Here is a 27,852-nt window from a genome sequence, read left to right on the forward strand (position 1 = left end):
TTCTCTCTTCGTCAGCACTGAAGGTTTAATTTATCACAGCCTGAAATGAAAGACAGAAAATAAAGATCTAATACGATTCAAAGAAGCCAAAGAAAAGACATTTGAAGATTGCAAAGAACAGACCTGTGAGTGTCAGTAACAAAGAGGGAAAAAAAATCTAAACTTTAGCTATAAATACACTATGACAATATCAAATCCGTAAATGAAAAGTACAAATAATTTAACAATACAATGAAATCTCTCAAATAAGCTTAGCCCTGCATATAGCCCCACATTCCCATAGAGATTTAATGGGAGAAAAGGAAGGCTAAGCAGCCCAGTCTGCAGTCAGCATATTCAATTCCAAGTGGCACCTCAGCCTCTCCTGCAAAGACAAGTTAATAGCCAGGGGTAGACGATCCAGGCCAAAGGGCTATCTTTAAAAGTGTTTTAAGAAAGCAGAGATCATAAAAACAATCTCTGCATCAATTATCAAATGGCCCCATATGATGAAGCTCAATATTTGAGCACCAGAAAGTAAAAGCTTTACAAGTTGAAATTACAGCTTTGCTTAAACTGTACAATGCTGTTCTGGCATATTCAGAGCTAATCTAAATTCAATGTGTACGTCTTATGGTTTTGTTCAGCATTGGTCTTGCTAGGTTTATCACTATCCACGACTGAAAATTTACATCTTACACAATATTTCTGAAAAAAAGAAGAAGAAGAAGAAGAAGAAGAAGAAGAAGTTGCCGGGAGAACAAAGGATATTCCTTGAAAGAACTGAATTGATCAGGTAGTCACAGATCAAGGTCGAGACGCACTGATCCACTCGAGAGATATCGTGCTGTTCACAAGCATTAGAAAAATCACACTCCGATGTATGTATTCTTGTGCGAGCTTCCCTATTAACTGATACGGAGTAAAAGACGAGTCCACATTCGATTCACATTGGAGATAAAAGGTTTAACAACCAGAAGTAAAAGTGGAGATTTGGCTTTTAACGAAAGGATTAAACACGAAATATTTAGAAAAATGTTATTATGTTACTATGGACCCCTACAACAGGACACTGACTCAAACAACTTCGATTTCAGCGATTGAAACATCAATAACTACAGCACCTTCACCCGCAGCCCCCTATACGTACGAATTACAAATGCTGTATAAGGATTACTCACCATTCCAGCATGTTTTCGCTCGTTTGATGAACTGTGTCCAAATGGTTAGTTTGTTGCCTCGAAGTGCGCTCCCTGAGTGTTCTGACTGCTGACACACGCACTTGCACTTGACCAACAGCCCACAGACATTCCTCATGTGCACTCCTCTCCATTGGCTGTTATCTGCCCGCTCGCGGTGTACATCTGTTCTGGCAGTATACTATCACACGTCAGCGTCTCGAACACAAACCAAAGTGGCATCATGATAAACTCTGCTCTTTTTCTGTTTAATCTCTACATGTCTTTACGATTAGAAATGCGTATGTAGCAAAATAAATAAATAAATAAATGAAAAATTAATTTTAGATTTAACAGTTTAATTTAACAATTTGTCCCATGGCTATGATTTCTGTATTGAATGCATCGTTGCAATGGGAAGTTTTCACTGAATAGTAACCAAAGTGTGGTTTAATTTCACAAAGTCATAATCAGAGATTAAAATAAAGGCTTCTACATGCAATAAAATACAGCAGAGCAAATGAGGAATGATTGGGCACGTTACGTAGTTAAGTAATTAGAATATAACTACAATTTGGTGGTTATTTGTGGTGGTCCACAAATAACTACATTAGTCTACAGATAACTTCGTGATATTACACCAAAAGTGCCGGTTGTTTCTTTGGCAAAATGGTCAAATTTAAAGGGCACCTACACAGCACCAGCTACACTGCATGTAAGCATCTGACATAAAAAAGTGATAATTTTAATGACTTCTCTTATAATAAACCTATTTGATCTCAGAATAGCCTTGCCTGTTTTCTTGGCATCTCCATTTAAATGCAATATAGAAAAGTTTCATTAGGGAAAATAACTCATTTCTCAGAAGGCCAGGCACTTTGAAGCAGAGAGTATATTTCATGCTGTTGGCTTGTGAACCATGCACAGAAAGAAGCAATAATTTTCTGTTCTCCCAGATGGCCAGATCCTGACACTGGTTAAGAGTTTCAGTGACTAGGCTCTTTGTGAAGTCTTAAACATCCCCCACATTGCTCAGATACGATTTTATTTCAACAGCTGTGCTATAAACTGGATTATAGACAAGTGGAAGAGCGAAGGGCTTATTATCTGGTTTCCACATGTGCATTACACGGTGGTTTATCATTCAAATTTAATTTAAGAATTTAACTGTTTAATTCACTGTCAGAGTTTATTCAAGTCTTTTTTAATTTTCTCACTGTTTTATGTAACCTCCTACAAACTTGATTAAGAAATTGTTTAACATGGCAAATGATTATTTTTTGGAGCAATTGTAGTCTTCAAAAAATCTTTCCTCTTTTTACTCAGGCTCTTTTTGAAGGTCAGCATTTGTGATTGTTTCCCTGCTTCTTTGGTGATACCAGCGTGTTTTGAAAAGATCAAATGAGAAGAGAAACAATACGGGGAAAAAAAGCTACCTATTAAATGGAGAACATTTTACATGCCTGTTTAGGATGAATTCAAAAGCAAATAAAATTATATGTTGGACCTGGCAAGAGTTCTCAGTAAAACTTGTAATCAGGAAAACATGTTATTAAATGCTCACAGAATATTAAAATTTCTTAACTGGAGTGCAAGAGATTTCCGCTGCCACATCAGCCTTTAACGTCACGACACCCCTGTGCTGCCACTCCAGCATAATCACTCCATTAAAGAATTTATGAAACCAAGATGAAACCAAGATGCTTAAGAGAGTAAATAAAAGATGAGGTTCAGTGGGATTCCTTGGAACACCTATGTGGGTTTCCCTTGGGTACCCCGCCAAGGTGTAATTAATGGGCACCAGTTCGTGACAGCACCTTGTAATGTGGTAATAAACCCTTTCAGCACAGTCCTTTAGGCGAAGAAACTAAGCTTGGAAAGTAACCCTTCACATGTAATGTCATGTCAGACACACTATTATTATAGTTATTGATGGAGAACTGAGGGAGAAGCATGACCTGAACATGTTGCTCTGACCACATTACACCTAAGGACCCAAGTCGATGAGAGCGAAATTCAATTTGAATTCTGTGCCTCAAGGTGTATGGAAGACAATAAATTCTAGCGGTTAAGGATAGACACGGTGCTGTTTGTTTAAAAAATATATGAAGTAACATCCATTTAGAAGGCAGTTTCACTGTCCTTACTGGTATAGTTTGTGCCATGACTGGACCTCAGGTCTCTGTTGCACAAGAAGAATGGAGCATGATGCAGAGGGCACAATCCACCAGCCCTGTAATATATCAGCTTGCATTAAGCAATAACATATCTCTTTTCTTTCCTGTCCCTGAGTGCTTCTGAGATCGGTCTGTTATAGTCAGCAGTAACACACGCTCTCCAGGGATGAAGCCATAGCTTCTCTTCATTGAATTCTTACTGTGACTGCCTGGCTCACAGTGGATTTTGGCCCGAAGGCTGAGAGACAACATTCTGTTTATCTATTGTACCATTAAGTCATACAGAATAAGAAGCCGCAGGAGAGACGTCATCAGCTAATGCTCCCATTAGTACAGTAGGCAGAAAGTATAGTACCAAATGCTTTTAATATTAGTTTATGATGGTGCAAGACAATACAAAGGAAGAGACAGCAGTGTTGTGGGAGCAGGTCCAGGTTGACTTCAATATTTATTTACATACATATTTATTCTCCAACAATTTCCTATCCAGTCACAGGTTATAGGCATTTTCAGTGTAGCTTTATGAAGAACTGTGTTGTAATTTACAGAACATCAGTTTTCAGTTCTTTGACAAGGCCTCTCTCATTAAGGACCCATTCCACATGTTTCTTCATGGCATTCAGGAAAAGGAATATTACCCAGATCAAAGATCAGTTTTAACTTAATCATTATACTGTTTTTTGGGGGTTTTTTGTGATCAAAGTGGATCCATATGATAGATGTTGAGAGAGTTTGCCAAAAGCCACAGTACAAGCACAGAGAATATAGCTTTGGGCAATTCATGATATGACGAATAATATCATCATAATATTTGCAAGGATCAAAATGGTGTGCACCACATTTCCATTGGAGAGGACTGTATGAACAGCTACAGATAGCAAGCACAAGAACAAAGAGAAGAATTAAAGACTCAATCATCTCACACCCCACCCTCTCTCTCTCCCTCTCTCTCTCACTCACAAACACACACCCAGTGGAGACCACAGAAAGTCATAGTATTATTGTTCTTACTTGTAATCACATAAATGCAACAAAACAAATAAACGAAAAAGCACAAATTCAGCATTTCATTTTAAAAATCCTTGTATAAAAATGAAAAAACGACAATGAAAGAAATGAAGAAATTACAAATGCAGTATTATGTCTTTGGTCAACACACATAGCGGATAATGTAACAGAGATGAAGTAAATAAATGGTCCTGTCTACTGTTAAACTGTCTAACAGTATTAAATGTTTTAAAATCATCTTATACATCAATCTTACCCATTTCACTTCCAATTTTCAATTTCAATTCACCAACACCATATTGGTCACACAGAACCAACACAGACTTGTTTACTCAGTGAGCAGGGGACCCCATTACAAGTATGGAAAAAAGGCTTAAAAAAATAGTGTATAATATACATAGCAAATAATATCAGAGGAATGCTGTGCATACTTACATGCAGAGTGAAAGTTTTCAAGTACATGTCCTTGAACGAATCCTGTCATAGGTTTTGAGATTTTTTTTATTCTACTGACAAATTCTGTCCTTTGAGGTTACAGTCTTTCATCCTTTCAACAGCAGTTTAGGTCTCACCTAGTGTTTTGACCTTCAGCTATGTTATAACAGATCAATGAACTACTCCTAAAGACTGAAACTATGATTGAGTAGCACTCTTCTGACCAGTGTGAGTTTCTCTAAGAAAAATGAATCTCTCCACACTAGGGTCAATCTCTCTCAAAATATCTAGCTTTTTTTCAGGCTGGCAAAAGACACAACTATAAACATGTTCCATTTATGAGCAATAGCACTAGATGACTACAGAGTTCACACTTAAATCCCACACTTGTGAACCGTCAGTCATGTAAAATACAGTATTTTCAACCAATAACAACACTTTTATTACTGAAACTGGATTCAATAAGAACGCTAACAATCAGATGTGTGGATGCCATGTAATACTGAGTGTCCTTAATAAGCGGAGGGGAATGGAGCATGACCTGACATTCTTCAGGGCTATTGTGCAGATGAGAGTATAAAACAGCCTCACTTCAGAAAGACTGCATCATTATCTGTATTAGCTGCCTCAAAGGAATTTCTATTTTCATCTCACATTACACATCTTTCACTTATGTTGATAATACACACTGCGTGGTTGAGAAGGGTGTTTAACTTCTAAACTGGATCACCTTTTCCTGACATTAATGTAAACATGACAGCGACCAAGCTTTGATTCTTTGATTTCGTCTTTTTTTGCCCCATGAATCGACAGTCTTTTGTCCTGCCGGTCTTTTTTTGTATTTTTCAGTCTGTGGTCATACAGTGTTACCATTCATGACCAGTATGACAATATCAATATATATCAATGTTTATAAATATTAATAACCACTAGACATCGACATATTTCAATACTCATTAATAATAACAACCACTAGATTTCATTGGAACATTATAAGATGCAGGAAGTGACTTGCAGTCTGTATGAAATGGACAGTAGTACATTTGTCTCCCAGGCAGTTCACATTGTGTAGTTGGTGATGAGGTATCTGCTCTTGTATACATTTTGTACATAGATTGTAATATATAATACCTATTAAGAGTAACCAGGGTTTGTGACCACCCCAAACACAAGTTAGAGGCCAAAGGGAAGACAAGGTCTGAAATTAAGTAGGACTTTGCCATGCAAGACAACTAAATTAAAAAGAGAGAAAAAAAAAGTTATAGTGGAAGCCAGCATGAGAGGTTCTGACCAACACTACCAGTCTCTTGATAAGTTAATATGTTACATATTCTATTCTTTGTTGCGTTCTCATTAAGAAAAAGCCCAACCCCAACAAAACAGTAAGCACCTTACTGTGGACAAACACACACAGCTCACCATAAACACAACACACCGTCAGTTATTCTAGCCCCACTGGCCAGTGACTGAACAGACAGGTGATGTCATTGTGTATGCGTATTCATGCAAATGTGTCTCAAACACGCTCAGGACTGGATTGCTCCTCTGACAGGCCTGTTCCATTTGAATGCAGGAGTCTGTATGTTTGGTTTGAGTGAGTGTTTACATGCTTGTCTACCCACAGCAGATCCTATTCAAAAAAGGATCCACGCTGAACCTTAGGATATGCCAATAATGTGTGTGTGTGTATTTTTTCCAGGCACTTCCTGTCCACAGTAAAAGTAGCTTACAGGACCTGTTCGGTACTGGATGCAGAGACGTCCAGGAGTCTCCAGGCAGCGTGAGGGTTAAGTTCCTCCTGATCTCGACAGAGTGCCCACACGTACATCATCCTCAGGACTTTCTCCTGAACACATCACACAAAGAGCACACACACAAGCATGTGAGGACACGTCAGGACACACCAGGGGGGTCTATACCCATCTACCTGGACACTGTAGTGTGAACAGCGCTTGGGCAAATAGAAGGCTCAGATTCTAAATCCACTCACTGGATCTCCCTCCACAATCTCTCCTTTAGGACTGCGAATCACCATGACAACCTGGGCCTGGAAAGTGATGATAAGTACAGGCCCTTGCTCCATTATCTTACCCATTGCCAACTAAGAGAGAGAGAGAGAGAGAGAGAGAGAGAGAGAGAGAGAGAGAGAGAGAGAGACAGAGAGAGAAAAAAAGAGAGAGAGAGAAAAAGAGAGCGAGGGAGGAAAAGGATTGGGAGATAAATATTAGTCTTGAATTATACTGCGCCATTGATATGTTTAAAAACTGATGTATATAATCCCGTTCTTCACTCACGTCAACATTATCAATATCCAGGACCTTAGACTGAAACTGCAGGCCCATAGCTATGGCTTGTTGGATTGGATGTGCTAGTTGACTGTATGTCTACACAATAAAAGAAATAAGGGAAGACAACAATTATCAAGTCAAAAGTTATTCAGTCAAACATGGTCAATAATCATTTACAGTACTTATGGAATATTCCAAAATGTTTAAGTAGTGAGACTTCAGTGATAGATAATATCTTCTCTTTTATGTTACAATGGTACAGAAACAGTGTTTAGACAAAAATACATTTAGAAATCAGTGTACAAACAAAAGAATACTTACTGCTTCATAACACCAGTCTTTAAGAACTTCAAGCTCTCCACGAATCATAGCCTGAAAAACAGGTTAAGAGCAGACATGCATCAGATACGGCTGGATTCCCTTCTTCTTGGGTAACTCTGCCAAGCATTACTGTAATTAAGTTCTCTTGAGGGGTATCTCTTTTTTTTTCATGAAAAAATAGTAAGGGGTACATGATAAAAATGTCAGTGGTAACAGCAATTTAATAAAACGCATCTGGTGTTGAGATGCAAGAAGGAAATGAACTAACTTCAAGTATGTTAGGGATGATGTCGTATTCACATTGCCTCAGAAAAGAGTCCTTATCAAAATTAGGATCTGCCCTCAGGATCTCTGTTAGCACCTCTGACATCTCCGTTTTAGAGAACAGCCCACCTGACCAGAAACAAACAAACAAACAGTAAATATCAAAAGATACGGTCACAGAATGGCCTTCAAGAAAAACTTCAGCTTTTTGAGGATACTGTAGCAGCATTTCTTAACACACAGGGAAAAATTTGTACTCCTCAGAGAAAATGTAACTTGGATGACCCTTTGGATGAACACTCAGTGTGAACTCCTTTAAATCATAGGATCATGACTAATCAGAGTCAGTAAAGTGGGAGAATGGGGAGACAAGAGATAGGAATGAGAGTTTACCAATGAGGTCAGTGACTTTGTCTGTTACAGCACGGGAGGCTCTGATTAAGACATTATCACTCTCATCATACTTCATCTTCATTTCAAAGAACCCTGGAGAGAGCAAGAAAATATGCGATTAATAACAAAACTTTTTACAGCACAGATTACGTCATACCGATAATACAAAAGTTAAGTCTCAAGAATATTAACCACACCGAACAAAGCTGCCTGGACTCCACAGTTACAATTGTATAGACATTTTCAAAGGTAGCATGATTTTAGCACCATCTAGTGTCTCATCTGTGAAATACATACCTAACATACCTAAACATCTGTGAAATACATACCTAACACCTAACATAACTGTACAGTACAAATATAACAGCTAAACTCAAATTTAAAAAAACAAACAAACAAACAAAAAAAAACATTTATAACATTTATAAGTGGTCTCTCACTATTGAAAACCATGTTGTTGTCCTTGAAATCCTTCCATTGTTGAAACCACTTTGAGTCTTTATGAAGAACAACTCCCATGGCCTCTCTGAAAAACATCAATCCACATTAACCACATGAAGTCCCATGAAACTCATTATATCTGTTTGAAACTGGCGGAGAGAGTCAGGACTTACTCGTTGGCCTCAAACACTCGAGCCTGATTTTCGGCTCCTTTAAATGAGAACTCACTCCTCTTCCTCAACTGGGAAGGGGCACGGTAAGGCCCTCCCTGTGCTACATCATCAATCTCTCTCTTCACCTTTTCCATACCCTGTAATCATCAAATCCAGACAGATAAAAAAAAAGTGAAACAAAAGCCGGTTTCTCACAATTATGTTCCCACAACCCCCCCCCCAAAAAAACACAGTTCACTTCATTTGAGCTTTAATTAGAGAAATGGCCCTTAAAGTAATAACAGAGAATCTGCCTGTGGCTTTAGCTGTTTGATGATCTGATTCAGGCATAAAGAGACTTCCTGTTACAGATGACACACTGTTCATTGCTAGAGCAGACACTACACTGAAGGATTTTATAGTATGTGATGCAGCACAACTGTATACTCAAAATTTACACAGACGAAGTCTCTCATGGTATTGTTCATTTGAAATTTACTTAAGAACAACTACCGTACAAAAAGCTTTACATGAGTTCTCTCTGTTTTTATGGAGTATCTGACCTGTGAGATGGCTTGGAAAGCACTGGTTTTTCCCAAAGCTTCTCCACCCCTCGACACGGACTCTGCTGAATGTTTTGCAGTCTTGGCAGCCTCATCCACCCCTTCCTTAATCTTTTTCCCCAGCTCCGAGCGACCAACTTCCTCAATGCCCTAAAAAGTTTAGACACAGCATCAGACTTTTGGCCCCATTTCACTATACTACACATACATATAGATGTTCAGTGCCCAGAACACAAATGTAAATATTTAGTTCAACAGAAATCACTGTGGTGAAATTTAAAAAAACCTGAAAGGTACGATTTGTCAAATATGTATGTTTGAGTATGTATTAGCCTACCACTAAAGTTTACTTTAGCACTATGCAAATATTAACAAACTTGGTTGCAAATAGGTTATTTTGGATATAAATAAGTGCCTACTATGTAAAGACATTATTTGCATGCTTAAATTTAACTTCAATACCAATTTTGTCTAAAGCTCTTGAGTGGAGAACTCACCTCTTTGACAGTTTCAGAGAGAGAGTCTAAAGTTCTCTTGAAGACCTCAGAGGCCCTGACCGTTTCAGATTCAATGCTTTTCTGGGGAAAGGAATATGTAACAAGTCATGGTCAATGATGAGACTAACTGAACACACAAAAAGGGGAAAAATCAGATTTTGAATTCTATCTTTTTGTACGAAGTTACCAGTTTATGGAATTATGAGATCAACTTTGTTGTTTAGCGTTTCAAACTGCACTAGCATTGGTAAAAACCTAGTAAAGAAAGTCTGTGGTTATGGCCAGTTTTAGCTGTCCTTTGCTTCTTCTTCAAAGATCTGACTTTAGGAGTTCAGCGCTTACATATTTCCTCCTGGCCTGTTGCAGGGCATCAGACTCCTCCAGACGCTTCGCCTCCTCTCGGAACTTCCTGATGTTCTCCTTCATCTCCTTGTTCTTATGCAGCTCCTGCTTCAGTGAGTCCACAAACTCTCCAAGTAAACCTTTCCGACCTCCACCCCCACCTGAGGAGTAGCGTTGCTATATGGCACCATAGACAATGCCTCAGTTATTAAATTACTGTAGGATGTTATATGGCACATAAGTGTACTCAACAGTGTCAAGCTACCACTCATTGTCAGAACGTTTTAAAGTACTTTACTGTTAACTTCAGGGGAACTGTTCTCGATCATTTAGAATGAGTGACTCGGCTGAGAGGCTACGGCTGAATGTGGAAGGAGAAGAAGATACCACTCCTTGACTGACTGAGGTAATCGTTATAATGTCACATTTACTTACCTGTAAAGATACATTCTGGGAACCGTAGATTCCGCTGACCTTACTGTTGTTAAATGTGGAGATGATGGAACATGGTGGCAGAACTTTATGGCTCTTCCGTAAGAGCTGTAGAGAAAAGTCTTACATGGAATATCTGACGATGGAACCATCGTTTCTAGCAGTATTAGGCACCTCTTAGAATCAGATTGATCAAACACCGTATGCTGGCACATTTATCAACACTGAAAACATTTTTTATATCTACACGCATTTTCAATTAGTTAATCACGCAGTCACCGCCTGAGCATGACAAGAGGCCAGATGCTGTCCCAAAACTCAATCAGTGTTCTATGCCACAGATCAACACACCACTGTCGTAAAGACATGACATGCTGATCTGTAATAAATCTGTAATTACACGTAACGAGGGAGAAACATTATTTAGCTGTCTATATGCCTTCCTTGTCAGTTGTCACGGTTAGCAAATGATACGTTATGTGGGCGGCAACCGACATGTGGGAGACCTTGTCTCTGCAATGCGTAGTAACTGGTGCAAAGAACGTGTGATAAAAGCGACATCGCTCAATCTAGCGATACTGTGTAGGTCTAGTAAGACCGTATCTACACCAGCACTCTAAATATAATGTCGAAAAATGCCCGCAATGACATGGAAATTATTGATATAGTTTCGAACTCACCTCAGAACACCGACACAAGGACGCCGCCATCTTGAACAGGGCACGCGTAATCTCTGATCATCTGACCGTCTGACGAAATGTGAGGGAGGCAACCATGTGCTAAAGTTTAACAAGACAAACGGTTACACTGTAACCAATGAGAACTACCCATTGACCTGACCTCTATATCATAAATGGAGCCACACCTTTTGGGCTTGTAGCCTGTCCACACAGTATTGTTTACTTATTAGCTATGTTAGATTCGTTAAAATATGTAGATGTTAATACGACTTAGCATTTGTTGGTTGTGTTGGTTTTGTTTGAAATTTATGAAATGTGAACTAGCAGTACAGTCTGCTTTTACTGAGACTGAAGCCCGTATCTAACTACGAATCAGCAAAAGTTTTATTTTCTACACTGCGTTAATACATCTGTAATTTGGTTAGATTACTGAGCGATTAAGACACATATAAAAGTGCCACGCAACAAAGACTATACATGAATCCGAAACCATACCTTAGTTCATGAACTAAGGTGTGGTTTCGGATACATGTATGTGCACTTAAAATTCAAAGAAAATTAAGGTTCTTCACTTCAAACCCCTCTATTGCTTAATTCTTATTTATGGTTGCATACATCGAAGCTTTGAGAAGGACCGCACAATGCGAAATAACTGTCAAATAAAGGACGCCGAGACGGTGACTTAAATAGCTTTTTTTCCACGGTGCTGTTTAATATTTTCCTGCTTTGGCCACTGCTTAAAACAATTAGCAACTTCGCTGTTGTTGTGTATGCTTAATAGGCCTGGTTTTACTGTTTATGAAGCGCTTTAATTGCCAACAGTGCCACCAGCTGTAAGGTATGGGAACATACCACGGGACTCCTCCCCTTCTGCAGAATCAAGAGATCCCTCTTCCTGCGGTCAGCTATATGTGACAGCCAGCTTTGGCGCATTGTCTTTACTATTTAGTTTTGATTTTTTTCTCCTTGTGTGGGTCACTCGGAACGACGTTCATTGTTTTGTCTCATTCGTTTTGGACTATAGGTCGGAGTGGTCTTCTCTAAAATGGGCAACAGAGACGATGAATACGATTTCTTGTTCAAAGGTAATTTCTGAGGACTGCATTCCCTTGTATTGTAGGTTAGCGTCAATAATCCTTCCTTTGTTTCATGTTCAGTGCCATATCCACGTTTCTTACAACATGTCATGACAAAAGTTGCGTCGTAATTATTCGAGAAATGTGTTGTAATTTCTCTACGCACCATGGGCTCGTTAGAAAATCATTGCCGCTATGGCTATATAAAAGCTGTCATTGCAACATAGCAACGCCCGCAGCTGCATCAATGGGATCGAATAGCAAAACATCTGTTTTCACTTTCCTGGATGTTTTTACATTGAGTGTATACATATACAGTGGGGTATCTGTAGGTGAAAAATATTATCCGTGTAAATGAATGTTGAAAACGAATTGTTTAGCAGGCTACGCATCATAGATGACCCACAAAATGAAGTTCTTTGTTCAGTCATACATTACTGTTTTGCTAGATATTTCATATTCAAATGATCTCCCAGAAACTGTTGCCTGTCATGTAACATCCAATTTATCGCCCTGACAACACGTCACTGTCGAACAGATGATGCTATAGGCTACTTTGAATGTATGATGGATTTTAAAACGATACTAAGCTATTTTAATTCTGTCAACATCGGCAGTTTTTGACTAACCCGGTTTCAAGAGGTAACCGCTTCCTAGAAACCTCCGTGTTTTCTTGGATAGGCCAGAGAAGCCTCGTTTTTTTTCCTTGAGTCCTTGAGCATTTTACATTAACTGACATCTACTAAACCGTTGCGATGCATCTACCACAATAACCAGTTTTTAGTCCCGGCTTGTTTAACACGAGCCTGAAAGTGGAAGGCGACATTTTCCAAAATTGTCAAGCCGCAAATTTGATGAGTGAAGTCATCACCTTCCCCCAGCGTGTGCCAAATGGACAAAGTTCGGCTTTACACCCTGTGCCTGCCCAAAACATGATGATTTCTTACCGGCTTTGCAGCGCCATCTCTTTGTAGCCCAACCTGAATACTTTCAGTCCCTCACCTGAAGTAGCCAGTTGTGACAGGACACTGGGCCACCGGGAGCTGCCCGAACACGGACAGCACACCTTAGTATAGCTTCTACAAGTGTCTGGAACAAACCCAGGGGAATACCACACCATTCCTTGAGAAGAAATGCCATAATTTGGGGTTTTGTAAATAGTGGTGGATAATGATCTTGGATGAAACCAGAGTCCGGAATCTTCAGAATCTCCCTTTAGTGCTGAATTTGGCTGAAATCTGGTAACTGAGACGGCCATGGCATATTGTTTTAAGGCTTTCATGTTCGTGCTTTCATGAAGCCACTCAGTGTCCAATTTATCCTGTGGCATCCAGCACTGTTAGACAGGAAGAGACCACGCTTGTCTTGATAGGAATGCCTGAATAAAACAATCATTCCAAATGACTTTGATTTCGTTGGTGTTCACCTTCCTGTGGGGGGAAAAAGCATTCAGGCCTGTTTGTATCTTCTGGTGTGTGTCACACATGCACATCTCCACTTGTTGAGAGCAGATAGATAATCTCTGTGACTATAATATTTTTTCTTTCAACTGCTCAGTCAACTGTGTTTGCACCACTTCACATGCATTTTTTTTTTCTGTCTAAACAGATTAATATGAGTCTCTCGGTGAAGGTCTCGACTGACTGTCCTTGATAAAACTGTGACATTGTGTCAGCTGATTTAGAGTTGCCTATCTGCTCTGTCTTGTATCTTGAACTAATGCACTGATATGGTCTCGGAGTATGAGCTGTTGATTACAGTTGACCTTAGTTGATGATGTCTTCAAACGGCAGTGCCACTGCCTTAGCTGTTTACTTTGAACTACCAGGAAGCTAAGCAGTTGTTATTTCTGCCATAAATGCCCCAATAATCTCCCCTCCAAAGTCACTGAAATCTCTCTTAACCACATTGGCCAAAATGATGGGTGACCGCGCCTGTCAGGATTATTACACGTCTCAGACAGTTAGTCAAGTTATTTAGCCAATTATCTCTGAAACAACGGACTATTTTTAAGATCCATCTTTAATTCAGATGTTTCCTTTATTTTGGCAGTTACATGTAGGATTGGATGCCCTATAGTATATCACTCCCCAGTGCCCCAACTGTAGTATTTTTGCTGCGTATATCATAATGTTATGGTACACCTTGTCACTGTCAAAACAGATGCTGAATTCCAATGCATCTGTGTGATTTTCTGCTGCCGTGTGTCGTTCACAGTCGTTCTCATCGGAGACTCGGGTGTCGGAAAGAGTAACCTTCTTTCACGTTTCACACGCAATGAGTTCAACCTGGAGAGCAAGAGCACAATAGGTGTGGAATTCGCCACCCGCAGCATCCAGGTGGACGGAAAGACGATAAAAGCACAGATTTGGGACACAGCTGGACAGGAACGCTACAGGGCTATCACCTCAGCGTGAGTGTGGGGTCTATTGTGTATACTGGATATATTTACCCTTTTGGATGAGTTCTTCAGGCATTACAATGAATACGTGGGTCATGAGAGGTGCTGTGGGCTGGTTTTACATTTGGACATTTACTGACATTTTTAGAGAGCCCCTTGTTCAGGTCTTTACATTGTCTCTGTCTGTATCATTTTCAGCACTATATATGGCTCAGAAGGCTTTGCAAACTGCTGTATGTTTCAGCAAAAATACAAAAATATAACCTCATAAACTCAGGAAATCATTTTTGTTGTTAAAGTAATGTGTGTTTGCTTGTGCTGAACAGTAAATGCTTGCCTCAGTTCTTAAATACGTTTGTCCGCAAATACGGAAAAGTGAATTCAAGGGGTGTGTGTATGTTTGTTGGGGGAGGGCGGGTTCCAACAGGTGAATCATAAAGTTGGTGACTTCTGTTGGATTACCATATTGAGGAAGAATTCAAAAACTGTTGTCCTTGTACTAACACCCTCTCTTGACACCTTGGTAGCTACTATCGTGGAGCGGTTGGAGCCCTTTTGGTGTATGACATCGCCAAACATCTGACCTACGAGAATGTGGAGCGCTGGCTTAAGGAACTGAGAGACCATGCGGATAACAACATAGTCATCATGCTGGTGGGCAATAAGAGTGACCTGCGTCATCTCAGGGCAGTGCCCACTGATGAAGCACGTGCTTTTGCAGGTACACAGAGCCCTGGGTAGGAGAGAAGACGTGAAGAATAGAAGAAACCATTATAAGGGTTGTCACAGATGGCATTTGATGTGAAGTGTTAGTGTTTGTATAAAACTTTCAGTGAAGGGTGGGAATTTGAGGATTAATGAGATGCTCGTGTAGATGTTCTAAGAGAAGATGAAAACTTTTGAACATTGTCTTTTCTTTTTTTTTCCAGAGAAGAATAATCTGTCTTTCATAGAAACCTCTGCTTTGGACTCAACCAATGTGGAGGAAGCTTTCAAGAACATTCTAACAGGTACAGTATATTAATGTCATAAAACAGGCTACTTTTACCACGAACCACTGGCAGGTAAAGTCTGGAGCTGGTGAATGGAGGCTTGTAAATGTAACCACCTGCCTGTAAAAGAGCTGTGGATCGTGTTTATACGATGTTGTAAATGATCTGTAAAATGGAATGAATGTTCTGTTGTGAAAGTGATAAAATGAAATCTGAATCCAGCACTAAGCATTTTCAGTTCACTCAGCAGGTCACTGCCACGCCACGCCACGCCCCGTTAGGAACAATGTCAAATACGGCAATGAGTCATGCTCTGTCAAATGTATCTGTAAAAGTGAAACTGTTTGAATAAAACAGTCTCTGTAGCAACGTCATTCATTAAGAGCACAGAAGCTCTTCAAATACCCTGAAGTGGCTTTAAAGCAGAACTTAGATTAATGAGATCAGAGTGCTGAGAGGCTGGCTTTAATGTTTAAGAGCAGCTGTTCTCATACAAAAGCTGATTGACATAGGGAAATGCTTTAGCACAGATAAACAGCAATGACTCCCTGACTCAGGCTAAAAGGATTTAGCTAAATGTTTGTGGATATGTTTTACTGCTGAATGTGCTTTAGAGCTTAAGGTTTTTGTGACAGAAATAGAGAGATCTTTGCTGCTGGTGTCATTGTATTGAGACTCTTTAACGACAGGATACATGCTCTATGATTTAACTCTTCCTGTGATTGGCAGTAACGCTCGGTTCGATTTCAATACCGTCGGTACATTACATTCAGAATTCACCCCTGAGTTGGAAGGTGCTAAAAAGTATCGTCCGGCGACTCCCCAAACCCTAATTACCTCTCCGACCTGTGCTTTGCAGAGATCTACCGCATTGTATCACAGAAGCAGATCGCCGATCGGTCAGCCCACGATGAGTCGCCAGGAAACAATGTAGTGGATATCAGTGTTCCCCCCACCACGGACGGGCAGAGGGGCAACAAACTGCAGTGCTGCCAAAATCTGTAACCATTACAAACCGTCAACACCCCCCCCCCCCCCCTCCCCAAACCCTCGCCCCCACCAAGACACACATACACCTCCCTCTACACATCTCGCTAAGTGTTGTGCCGCAGGTGTCCTCTCAGTTTTATTTGTGTAATATATATTTTTTCTTTTGATAGCTTGTCAACTCACTTACATACAACTGCCGTGAAATAAAAATTTTACAGTATCTAAACACACCGTCGTGCCTTATTTTTTTGCGACAGCATGTCTTAAAAGCACAGTTCAGTTAGTAGGATGATCTGAAAACAGTCTGGGTAAACACTAATTACTATCATTAGCTGGTGACTGAAAAGGCAAATGGGGGAAAAAAAGAGAAAAAGCTGTCTTTACGCTTCCCATGAGTAATCATGGATTTTTATACCAAAAACCTCATTTTACAGTATGCCCACGAAGATTATTAATGCCGTTCTGTGAAATGTACTGGTGACCGAGACACAAAGGAGCCTAAACCTGAAAGAGGAATCGAAGAGCTCTATTCCTGCCAAATGATCATCACCAAACTGGGAGGCTGTCTCCTCTGTTTCCACTAGATGGTGATATTTCTGTAGTCTCTTAAAGGGCCAGAGACAGACATGGGGTGCTACACATCCTGCCCCTGTGAAACTGTTCTGTTTTCTACACAGAAACATTTCTTTCTTTGCTAAAAAATCATGAGTACTTATATAGGTGCATCTAGTGTCAGAATGTATCCCTAAAAACAGGGAAGGTGCAATCATAATACTACAGTGGTTTTTGTCTGTATGCATTACCACGGAAAAAAATGGGCCAAATGAAAACAACTGCAAACCAGGCAAACAGGTTTAAAGATATGTCAGACAAGAATATTGATGGCATTGTTTTATTATTTCCCTGTCTGTGGTTCATACAGCCAGCTATTGTTTGGCGCCTCGGGCTTTGTCATACTGACATCCGATTTATTTCTTTCACATTTGTCTGGAAATTAACTGTAACACACACACACACACACACACACACACACACACGTACAAGAGAGAGACAAAATGAATATGTCTTCATAAGACTAAATCTATGCTCATATTATGAAAATGAATATACTATAACAATGACTTTCATAAAACAGATTTAAGCGACAGTGCTTGATAATGAATCATTAATACCAGACTGCATGCTCCTGGATCTTCTTTGGGCTGATAATAAAGTGTTATTGTTTGTTCCAGACATGGAATAATCATGAGGGGGTTCTTGTCTGAAAATAAAAATGAAGGAAAATAAACTCATTTGTATAATCGGTGTCTGGGAAATTCTGCACGTCTGGCATATGTGACAAGAAGACATTGTTTCTCTTTCTTTCCTCATGGAATGTGAAATAGTTCAAAAGCAGTCATGCACAGGACGCAATAGCTTCGGAACACAAAACATTAATTATACCGAGGAAATACATGAATCATACAGACATACAAATGTTATTGAAAATAGCCTCATCCAGCGAAGAAATGTCAAAGTCCAGAGTATCAAGTTTAACAACACTTCTGTCTGTGTGAATCTAAAACAGAAAGTTATAATCTTCATCAGAGCCGTGTTACCTGGGCCAGGCCATGGTGGTGGATCGTGGACGTGCTAAAGGGCAGTAGGAAGGTACTACCAGATGTGGACAGAGACTAGAGGGAACCTTAGAGTCATACACCACTTTGGTGGAACCTTCTTTTCCACTGCCCTTCCTTAAGAAAGAATGGCCATACATAGACTGCATCTCATCCACCTGGAAACAATACAACAGAAAAGAGTACAAATAATAAAAGCACACTTTAGCATGAGATTACATTCTTCCCAAGGTATTCAAAATATTGATCATATTAATAATTTACTGATTACTAATTCACAACATGTAATTAATCACAGATTACCGTTATGTACTACGAGACTACGACCATAAAAATGTGAAGTGAATTTGATATCATTTTTAATATATATACATTGTTTTGATGTTACTGTTTAACTCGCATGATTTCCCTTCGTTCTGCTCTTGCTCTTTTTTTTTTATCTACTTTTCATTTTTGGGCGTCTCTGCCCGCCTGTGTTAAAAGAACTCATCCATGCGTATTACACAGGAAACCTGCCTTGGCATAGATAAGACCAACCCATTCTAAAGCCAGGGTTACACAGCAGTCCATTTCAGCTGCATGCAGAGATACCACTACCACATTTAAATATATCACAAAGCTGGACACAGATGTTACATACAGAAATACTTTTCACTGCCAGATGGTACTTTTGTATTCTACATGCTGCTTGTTATCACTGCAGTGATGAAACAGAATTTGATCATCGCAGCATGACTCAGTTTTTGAGCAGTTGAAGACTGCCATGGTTGGAATATTAACCTGTGATATAAGCACTATTAACATCTAACACAGATCTAGAAGCTTCTGTTTCCCTCTATATGCATTCTCTTACCAGTCTCTCAGCCTCTATCTCCCACTCCTCAACTTTCCTCAGAACCTCTCTCCAATCTGTGATCCTCCGATTATCTACAATGCTCTCTGTGTTTATAGCAGAGTTCAGCATGTCTTTCAGTTCCATGAGAGTCTTTTTTAACTTTTCGGTCTGGAAGATGGGAACTTTTAGAGGGGACTCTGCCGGACTCTGACTCCCGTGAGTTTGGGTCTGACTGCAGTGATGCAAATCGGCCTCTAGGAGGCGTTGTACCTCTGCTACATCCCGATATCTCTTCCTCAAGCAGTCAAGTGCCAAGATCCGCCCTTCCTTGTGCACTCTTACTGCCTGTCTGTCATAAGGATTAGAGGTTTCTGTTTGTGATCTGTGGTGTTAGCAGTGCCAAATACTGACCAGTCTGATTAATATCCCCCAGCAAACGAGTGTAATGCCCTTAAACTGATCAAATAAAAAAAAACATATTCTTTTACCTGAGGTCTTTTATTGTCTCTTGAAGTTCCTTTTCATACTTCATGGATTTTTCCAGTTCTTTGTTAAAATTTGTTTGCTCCTCCAGGAGCTGAGTCTTTGAACCTATGACTGAGATGAAAAACATCAAACAAAGTATTGATGATTTGGGAGAAAGGATAAAGAAAAGATAACACTTTTTGCAATGATAAAAAAAAAAAAACATGATGTATTTACTAGGAACAATTTTTTCATGTAACCACATGCCAATTCTGTTTTCTTGAACATTTACATACACAATTTCATAAGAATTATATTAAGTTTCACAATAATAGTGATCGCCAAGTTCTGAAAATTGTATATTTTAAAATATTTACCAAAACAAGGTTCAAACATAAAAAAGTAACATCACAAGATAACTACCTTAAATGAGATTCTCTAGGGTTTTTTTTTTGAAAAATGATTATTATTATTAATTTGGAGGTATTATGGGAAACCTGAGATGGACATATATCTAAAATGGCTAAGGAGGAAGTGTGCGATGTTTCAGCGTGCATTTGCGCGCAAAAATATTTACTGGTTGCCAATACCGTGATAGTGGCACATTTTGCAACATTAAGCAGGAAAAAGAAAGAGCAGTCCTGCTGTAGACTTTGTCTGCAGACAGAAACTCACTCTGGCTTTGTAGCTCTCGCTCTGTGGCCTCTCTCTCTGCCTTGGCTTTGTCCAAAGCCTCCTGAAGCTCTTGGGTCTCTCTCCTGTGCATGGTCTGGGCTTTTTCTAAAGCCTGCCTCAGGTCTTCCTCTCTCTGCCGCGCGGCCGTCAGTGCCGTCTGCAGCTGCGTCGCAGCACTCTCCAGCTTCTCCTTACAGCCTTTATAAGTACGCGCAAGCTTCTTCGCCTTCTTCTCACACTCCGCCCTGCACTGATCTACCCACTGCTGCTGCTGGGACTCTGCAGCCTGAGCCCGTGCCTCAGACGCCTCCAGCGCCTCCTGCAGGGAGCGAAGCTTCTCCTCTGTGCCGGTGAGCCGCTGCTGCAGGGAACGGGAGAGCTTCTCAGATGCTCTGAGGTTCTGCTGCAGGAACTGTACGTTCCCCTCAGAGGCCTTCAGCTTGTTGTTCAGTGACTGGTTGTCTTCCTCACAGCTCTTGAGGTCCTGCGTGAGTGATTGGACGCTATTCTCAGAATCTCTGAGGTTTCGCATCATTGATTGAATACTGCCTTTCGAGACGCTCAGGTCGTGTTGCAGTGATTGGATGTCGTCTTTAGAGGCTTCGAAAAGCTGTTGTAGTGAATGTGCTTTGTCCTCAGAGGCTTTGAGTTTCTGCTGCAGCTTAGCTCTGATGGTGCATTGGTCCTCCTCCGCCTGGTGGAGAGACTGATGAAGGCCTTGAATGGTTGTTTGGTGCCTCCTGTCTAAGTCAGTCAGCTCCATCCTTACAGCCTCCAGCTCAGATAGCAGACAAATGCGGTCTGATGAGATCAGATAGCTCTGAAGGTCATCCTGACATCAAATCAGAGATATCCATGACACAAACTAAGTACCAGTCAAACATAACTCCTCAAGATGTATAAATTGTCTGTGTTCCTATTTTTTCCCCTACCTTACAAAACCAGTCATCTTCTAGCAAGTTTAATATTAAAAGAGCTCAAAAATGTGGCTATTTCTATAAGCAGTGTCCTAGGTACCTGTATAAAACTCAGAATACAGCAAATCTGAAAATTCTTTTGTAATTCTTTTTGTAAAACAGCAGTGCCTACCATGTTTTTGTCAAAGCTTAACTTAAGAAGTAACTCCTGTAAGGAGGGCACAAACAGCTGTGCCTTCTTATCTAACAGGTTCTGATTCGGCACCGTGCCATCTGTCTGCAGTAAGGCTGAGCCTAAACCCTCTGAGACACTGAGAACACTGGACGCCTCACTGAAAACCTTTTCTAGCAAGGGCTGAAGAGAGAGAGAGAGCAGGCTCAACACAGGTGTTTCGTGTCTGTGATGACCCTAGTCATTGTCGCCTACCTTACTTCTCACTTACTGAAAAGAGCTTTTTTTTTTTTTTTTTTTTAAATATGCAGTTAGATACTTAAATCAAATACCAAAGCGCCATTACTTTCACTTGTACCTTCAGGTCGGATGAAAGGATTTTTTCCAGCCCAACTTTCCCAGGAACATTAGTGCGGTCAATTTCTTTGTTTAGTTCTGCAATCAGGGTGCTGTAGGTGTCTGAGGGGAAAGTAGTTTTACGTCAGGAGAACTGAATGGTACGTTGATTGATTGGATGGTAGACAGTCAAATGTAAACTGAATACTCTGTGAGTGATTTTTTTTTTCTTTCTTTCTTTCTTTTTTTAAATAAAATTCGAGTGAAAGACACTTGTCAAACAGTTTGGAGTAAGCAGAAGAGTGAACACTCTTAAACACCTGTTCCCGTGGAGGGTACGTTGTCGGGAAACACCGTTTGGGATTGTGCTCGGCGTAGGCTAAACCACTATTTCAGTTGAATAATAACTAGACACCACTGAAACCAATAAGGCTATATTTAACAGGGGTCACGAAAATCCCTTACCGTTAGGATGTTCAGGAAGATCCATGTTAATGCTTACTGGCTCTGACACTGGTGTAGAACACCTGCTGTCGATGGATTCGGAGCATGGACCATTGGGAACCTAAATAGCCAAAGGTTTAAACAAACAATCTAATCCAAAGTAGGATCAAGTAACTTAGGGTCGAAAGGAAACACTTTGTTAACTGGCACGCTATTTTTCTTGATGAGAGTGAGTTAAAACATAATTTCGTACTTTTAAATGTCTCCGAAATGTAGTCAAAGCAGAAAACACTAGCAAACAAGCTAGTTTGCATCAGTTCTAAACATTAGTTACCTTGAATGGTTGTGGTCCCAATGTTTCAGCCGCAAAATCACCGTTGTCCATTTAACTCAAAAGCAGACATGTGGAATTGAAAATAAATCAATCACTTCTGTTATTGCTTTACTCCAACACTATTCTCCTAGTTTATGTTTTCTTAAAACCCGTGTACATTAATGGTTGATTTTTCGGGCAATGACGCTGCCTGAAACCTAAAACAATGTCTTATAGTCATGGTAACCGGTCGTTGACACGACGTATGATAATAATTCTAATGTCAATGATAATGTCCATATCTTATATGATATTTCAAAAGCAGATGCTAAAATATACTGCTACTACTACCACCGCCACCGCTGCTACTACTACGTAATAATAATAATAATAATAATAATAATAATAATAATAATAAATACTACAATTGTTTTTCTTTTCCAACTTCTGTATTCCAGGTCATATGTAGTCCAGGATATAGTCTAATACACAGACATTTCGATGTATTTAGAGAAATAAAATCCATTTTACATTATAAGTTTTTATTGTTATTTTTACACCAGGTAATTATCTGTATGATCACACACAGGCCATCAGTTTATTCATATAAAGAGATGGGCATGGATGGTTACAGATACATCTGTCTGTGACATTTTCTCATTTGGAATACATGCAAAATCTTTCGTAAGGGAGACCTTTGAATCCATGTCAATGAGTAAAGCACAAGAAAAAGAGAGAAAAAAAATCAGTAATAAATATATGTGTGTCTGTGCATGTGCATATCCACACACACACACACGCTCTGACATATACACACACACATACACACATACCCACAATCCCACCCACATCATATATGATATGGTAACTGAAAAAATTTGAAAGTTGATTTATACACCTTATACACAAAATGTATAGCTTTGCACTAGTCATGTGAACAGCTACAGTACCTGACAAACTCTGCATACTGAATACAGGACAAGGATGTTTCCCTGCAATGCTCTCAATATGTTCCTATGAAGTTTTTACATGCAGCCAAAATGCAATGAAATAAAACATGTCAAGTAAAAACATGACAATGAGTAAGATATACAGTTCTCTACACAAATAAACTCTCATTGACATCACATTCTGAAAAAAAAAAAACTAGAATAATTTTCACATTGAAAATACCAAGGTTGATTTGCTGTCCAAATAAGGCAATAAAATATATTAAGTTAACTATGCATCGACAGATCAATGCTATACCAAATAGGCTAATTATTACAGTGGAAAGAACTGATCATCTTTTCTGATCATTATTTGTCAATGTCATGTAGACGTTGTATGTTATAATGAACAAAGCATTTTGTTCATTGACATGAAAATCAAATATAAAAAACACCTTTTAAAAAACTATAAAGCTGGCATAGATGTTCATCAAATTACATGATTAAAAGATGAATAAATAAAGTAGGAATGTTACATTATTAACTTTAAAACACTGATTGAAACATTTTAAAAAGTATATGACTAAACATTGTTTTAAAGTGCTACCATCTTTACACTTAAGAATGGTTCAAATAACAGATTCTATTCTTAAGCGTCTGTCTGGAGACTCAGAATACTCCACCACAAAAAGCAGAGTTAAAAGATGGAGGATGTGGAATGTGTATTTATAGGAGGAGCGCTGTCAGTTTTATTGATACCAAATATTCAGTGAAATAACCTGACAACCACAGCATTCAAACGAGGTAAACAGGCAAACGCACACGTACGTACACACACACACACACACACACACTCACACACACACAGATACAGGCAAGAGATGTTCTTTTTGGATGATCTTTATCTTCTGAATTTTTCCTTTATTCAGCAACCGTGCTGTACGTAAGAGTCTTTTTGAAAACAGATGCTTAAGATAACTATACCTTATACTGCAGACTCGTAGAAAACCCCCCACATTATTATAGTTTAAGAGAAGTAAACACAGATCTCTGTAATACCTGTGACCCTGGACACAGAAAATTAGACAAATCTCCAACACAAAAAAAGAGAAAAAAATTTAGGGGAAAAAACTGGGGATATGAACAAACATACCAAAATGAACAAAAGCAGACTATTTTAGGCAAAAACAGGGTAGTTTAGGTCAAGGGGGCATCTAGAGAGCTATAATTAATCTGTTTCACATATGAAACATTGCCAAACAATATTAATGCAGCCATTTGTCCAGGTCATGGCTGTTTATCAGCTCAGAGAGTTTGGAAAAAAAAAAAAACCAAAACATGGATTAGCACATTTCGTGTTTAGACTGCTACTCTGCATTGAGTTGTAGCAGTGCTCCTGTATTTGAGGTTTCGTGTTTGTTTCCAGGCTGTGAAATGCTCATACTTTTGGTTTTGTACAGCAGTATATACAGCATGGAAGATAGGCAAACACACTACAGTACTCCTTTATATTTCAATCTGTCTGTGAGGAAAGAAAGAAATCATGTGATAACACAACATCACACATGCTGAAAAAGAGCACTAACGTAAGATAACAAATAAACAGCATGTAAAAACACTCCATAGCTGTGTCCAGCACGTGGAATTAAGTACAGCATTCACAACACATTTTGACTGTGGGACGGACACAGTTCAGTCATGGAATGGTTGAAAAATGGTTGTAGAATGGTTACACGCGTTATGGTACATCAGCACCATGCAATCCTCTGTAAGGGACTAAATTCTGGGGAGACACACATGCACGTTACTGATATGCTTCACTATAGAAATCTCAGGTTTGGACTGATCCAACACAGTCGCATACACACGGTACATACAGAACTTTTGGGTGACATAGTTAAAGATGGGGTTTTCTGGGAAAGGAACAGTTTGGCTGGTGCCGAGAGTGGTAAAAGAAGAAGGTTATTTCCGAAATTCCATTTTTCCGTTGCGCTCTGTGAAGTAGCGGCCCTTCTGCAGGGCTGGCAACCAGCATAATTGCTCCTGTGTGTGGGAACAGAGCCTCTGGCCTTCACAATGCCTCACCTTACCCACTTTCCATTCAGTGCATAGAGTTTACTGTGAGAGACAGAGAGAAAGAGAGAGAGAATGAGAGAGAGAGAGAGAGAGAGAGAGAGAGAGAGAGAATATGTATAAGCTATTAATGTTTCCAGAATAAAAAAAAATCACAAAACATTAATATTGGGGCACCCACACATTCTCAAACTGGAAAACTAAAAACCAGGCACACACACACACACACAGAGTTCAGTCCATGTTAGAGTACATCCTTGGTTAACTGTGCATCCACAGAGACAATGTATATGATGTAACCATACACATAACAGCCTCCGATGACAGAGGATCTGAATATGACATCTGAATCAAGCCTGAGCTGAGACTGCTACACCAAAGGACTCTCAAGGTTGCTCTGACCTTGAACAAAGTTCTGGACTCCCCTATTAGCCACAGCCTGCAGAGAGTGATAATGAAATAAGGGAGGCGCTTGCCTTGTGTTAAAACAACCAACCTTCAGAGACTTACCAGACATGTAGTAATTATGGCAGAGTGGAGCATTAGCAAGTCTCTACACTGAGTTGGTACCAAAACAACTGAGTGAATAAATTAAACCTAAATTTGACTTAAATCCAGAGATCATGTACATTACTGAATGGCCTGCCTCCTGTATATCTCAATCTATGAATAAATAAATAAGCAATTGCATACATAAAGCAGTGGATGAGCAAAGAAATGTAACAAAGAAATGAATGAATGAACGAGTACTTCAGCCGTGAACAAGCAAAAAAAAAAAAAAAGAAAAAGAAAAAAAATTTACAAAGATAGGAAAGAGCTCGATATTTTGAGCTGGTATTTTCTGTTACACCTTCTTGTTTTTTTTGTTTTTTTTTTACAGTGAGAGCACACTGTTGAATCTAGCACTTACTGTCTCACTCTCGCCATCAGAGACAGGCTGAGACTCAGAACCGTAGTGCAGGGGTGAGTATACCCAGCTCCTGTCTTCTGGAGCCTGCTGTTACAGCAGACCAGCAGCAGGAGGCGCCAAAGAGAGAGATGGAGAGGAGCACACACACACAGACACAGAAAGGCCGAGCAGTGCAGTAAGCATGGGACAAGGACAGGGAAAGAGAGAGAGAAAGAAGGAGAGACAGATAAAAAGGTGAAAATAATGAACAATTACTAAACCTAGAAGACAGAGCTAGAAAGTCACTGCCAGGTGTGAAAGTGAAAAGGAGAAAAAGATGTTTATAAATAATATTACATCTAAGCCTATGTTCGACTGACTTGGGATAGAGATTCACACTCTTTGACTTGCCATCCACTGCACTATTCTATTTGCATGACAAATCAAGCAACCAGTGTTAAGAGGCAACTAGAGGTGACTTGAAAGATGGATGGGAAAAAAAGGAATCTACTGAGACTACATCTTCAAAGAACAGCTACTTTGACTTACAAAACTGCTGGAGCTTGAGTTAAGCTTACGGCGATGTAGAACTGGAGAGTAAACCCAGTATCTCCCATCCGCATACTGACAGCAGGCGCACGCACACACACACACAGAAACACACACATAAACACACACATAAAAACATACACAAAAACACACACAAGCACACGCACACGCACACACACACGCATGGGATGTGATGAGGTTGAGTTTATGGTAAAGGATCAAAGGAACGAGAGGTTTATGGGAAAATACAGAGTGTTTATGGAACAACACAGGTATGGAAAACAGAAGGGAAGGGGTAAAAACATACAAGAGACAGGGGGTTGAGAGAAAAAGAAAACGTGAGATTGAATTAACAAAAGAGACAGCTGACAACATAATAATAGAACTTGAACAATGGAAAAACGGGATAAAGAAAAAAAGCAGACAGTGTCCACATGCGTGAGGATGATGAGGATGAAGGAGAAAAGCTGGGCTGAATATTATGAAGAGTGCGGATTAACCCCAATGAGATGAGGCAAAATGACAGGATGAGATTAATGTGTACATACTGCAAACGTGAGGGGTGTGTGTGCGTGTGTGTGTGTGTGTGTGTGTGTGTGTGTGTGTCTGTGTATGCCTGCCAAACTGGGCCACAGCCAGGTTACAGACACACATACATACATTATACACACAGAGAAACACTTAGCAGCTGTGCTGACACACAGTCCTATTTCATTCTGAGGCTGTTAATGGACTCTAATATCACTGCATGACTGTGTATCATTGAAATGTATGTGCGTGTATGTGGCAACTCTTTTAGCCTGTTTGTCAGTCAAATGAACGCTTGAGCCAAGTGAGGCAGCAAAACAGTCAGGCATTGTCTGAAATTGCTATACCCTGAAATTTGAGCCTAAGCACTCCAGAGAAGACTGCAAACTGAAACACGGCAAAAGCACATTCACAACTGTGAGTTTGATCTGCAGTGCTCCAGAGGAGACCACAGAATCAGACTCCATTTAATTCAGGTTTATAAACACGAGCTAAGAGTTAA

General features: G+C 39.7%; 2 protein-coding genes and 1 pseudogene across 2 annotated transcripts; 1 reads left to right on the forward strand and 2 right to left on the reverse strand.

The window, feature by feature from the left end:
• Positions 1-5,795: 5,795 nt before the first annotated feature.
• On the reverse strand, positions 5,796-11,180 carry LOC115812198 (mitochondrial import inner membrane translocase subunit TIM44-like). The gene is made up of 13 exons (XM_030774682.1): positions 11,151-11,180; positions 10,474-10,578; positions 10,039-10,215; positions 9,697-9,777; positions 9,200-9,349; positions 8,658-8,794; positions 8,484-8,569; positions 8,044-8,136; positions 7,655-7,779; positions 7,387-7,437; positions 7,072-7,161; positions 6,768-6,878; positions 5,796-6,623 (listed from the first exon to the last, which is right to left on the reverse strand). The coding sequence occupies exons 1-13, from the start codon at positions 11,178-11,180 to the stop codon at positions 6,504-6,506; spliced, it is 1,356 nt and encodes a 451-aa protein (XP_030630542.1). The 3' UTR covers positions 5,796-6,503.
• Positions 11,181-12,086: 906 nt separating this feature from the next.
• On the forward strand, positions 12,087-16,797 carry rab11bb (RAB11B, member RAS oncogene family, b). Its single transcript, XM_030773111.1, has 5 exons — positions 12,087-12,235; positions 14,444-14,639; positions 15,155-15,348; positions 15,557-15,637; positions 16,479-16,797. The coding sequence occupies exons 1-5, from the start codon at positions 12,196-12,198 to the stop codon at positions 16,622-16,624; spliced, it is 657 nt and encodes a 218-aa protein (XP_030628971.1). The 5' UTR covers positions 12,087-12,195; the 3' UTR covers positions 16,625-16,797.
• A 1,406-nt stretch (positions 16,798-18,203) lies between these two features.
• Positions 18,204-27,852, reverse strand: part of LOC115812199 (golgin subfamily B member 1-like) — a 34,306-nt pseudogene continuing 24,657 nt past the window's right edge.

The sequence above is a fragment of the Chanos chanos genome, chromosome 5, assembly GCF_902362185.1.
Source record: "Chanos chanos chromosome 5, fChaCha1.1, whole genome shotgun sequence".
Lineage (NCBI taxonomy): Eukaryota > Metazoa > Chordata > Actinopteri > Gonorynchiformes > Chanidae > Chanos > Chanos chanos.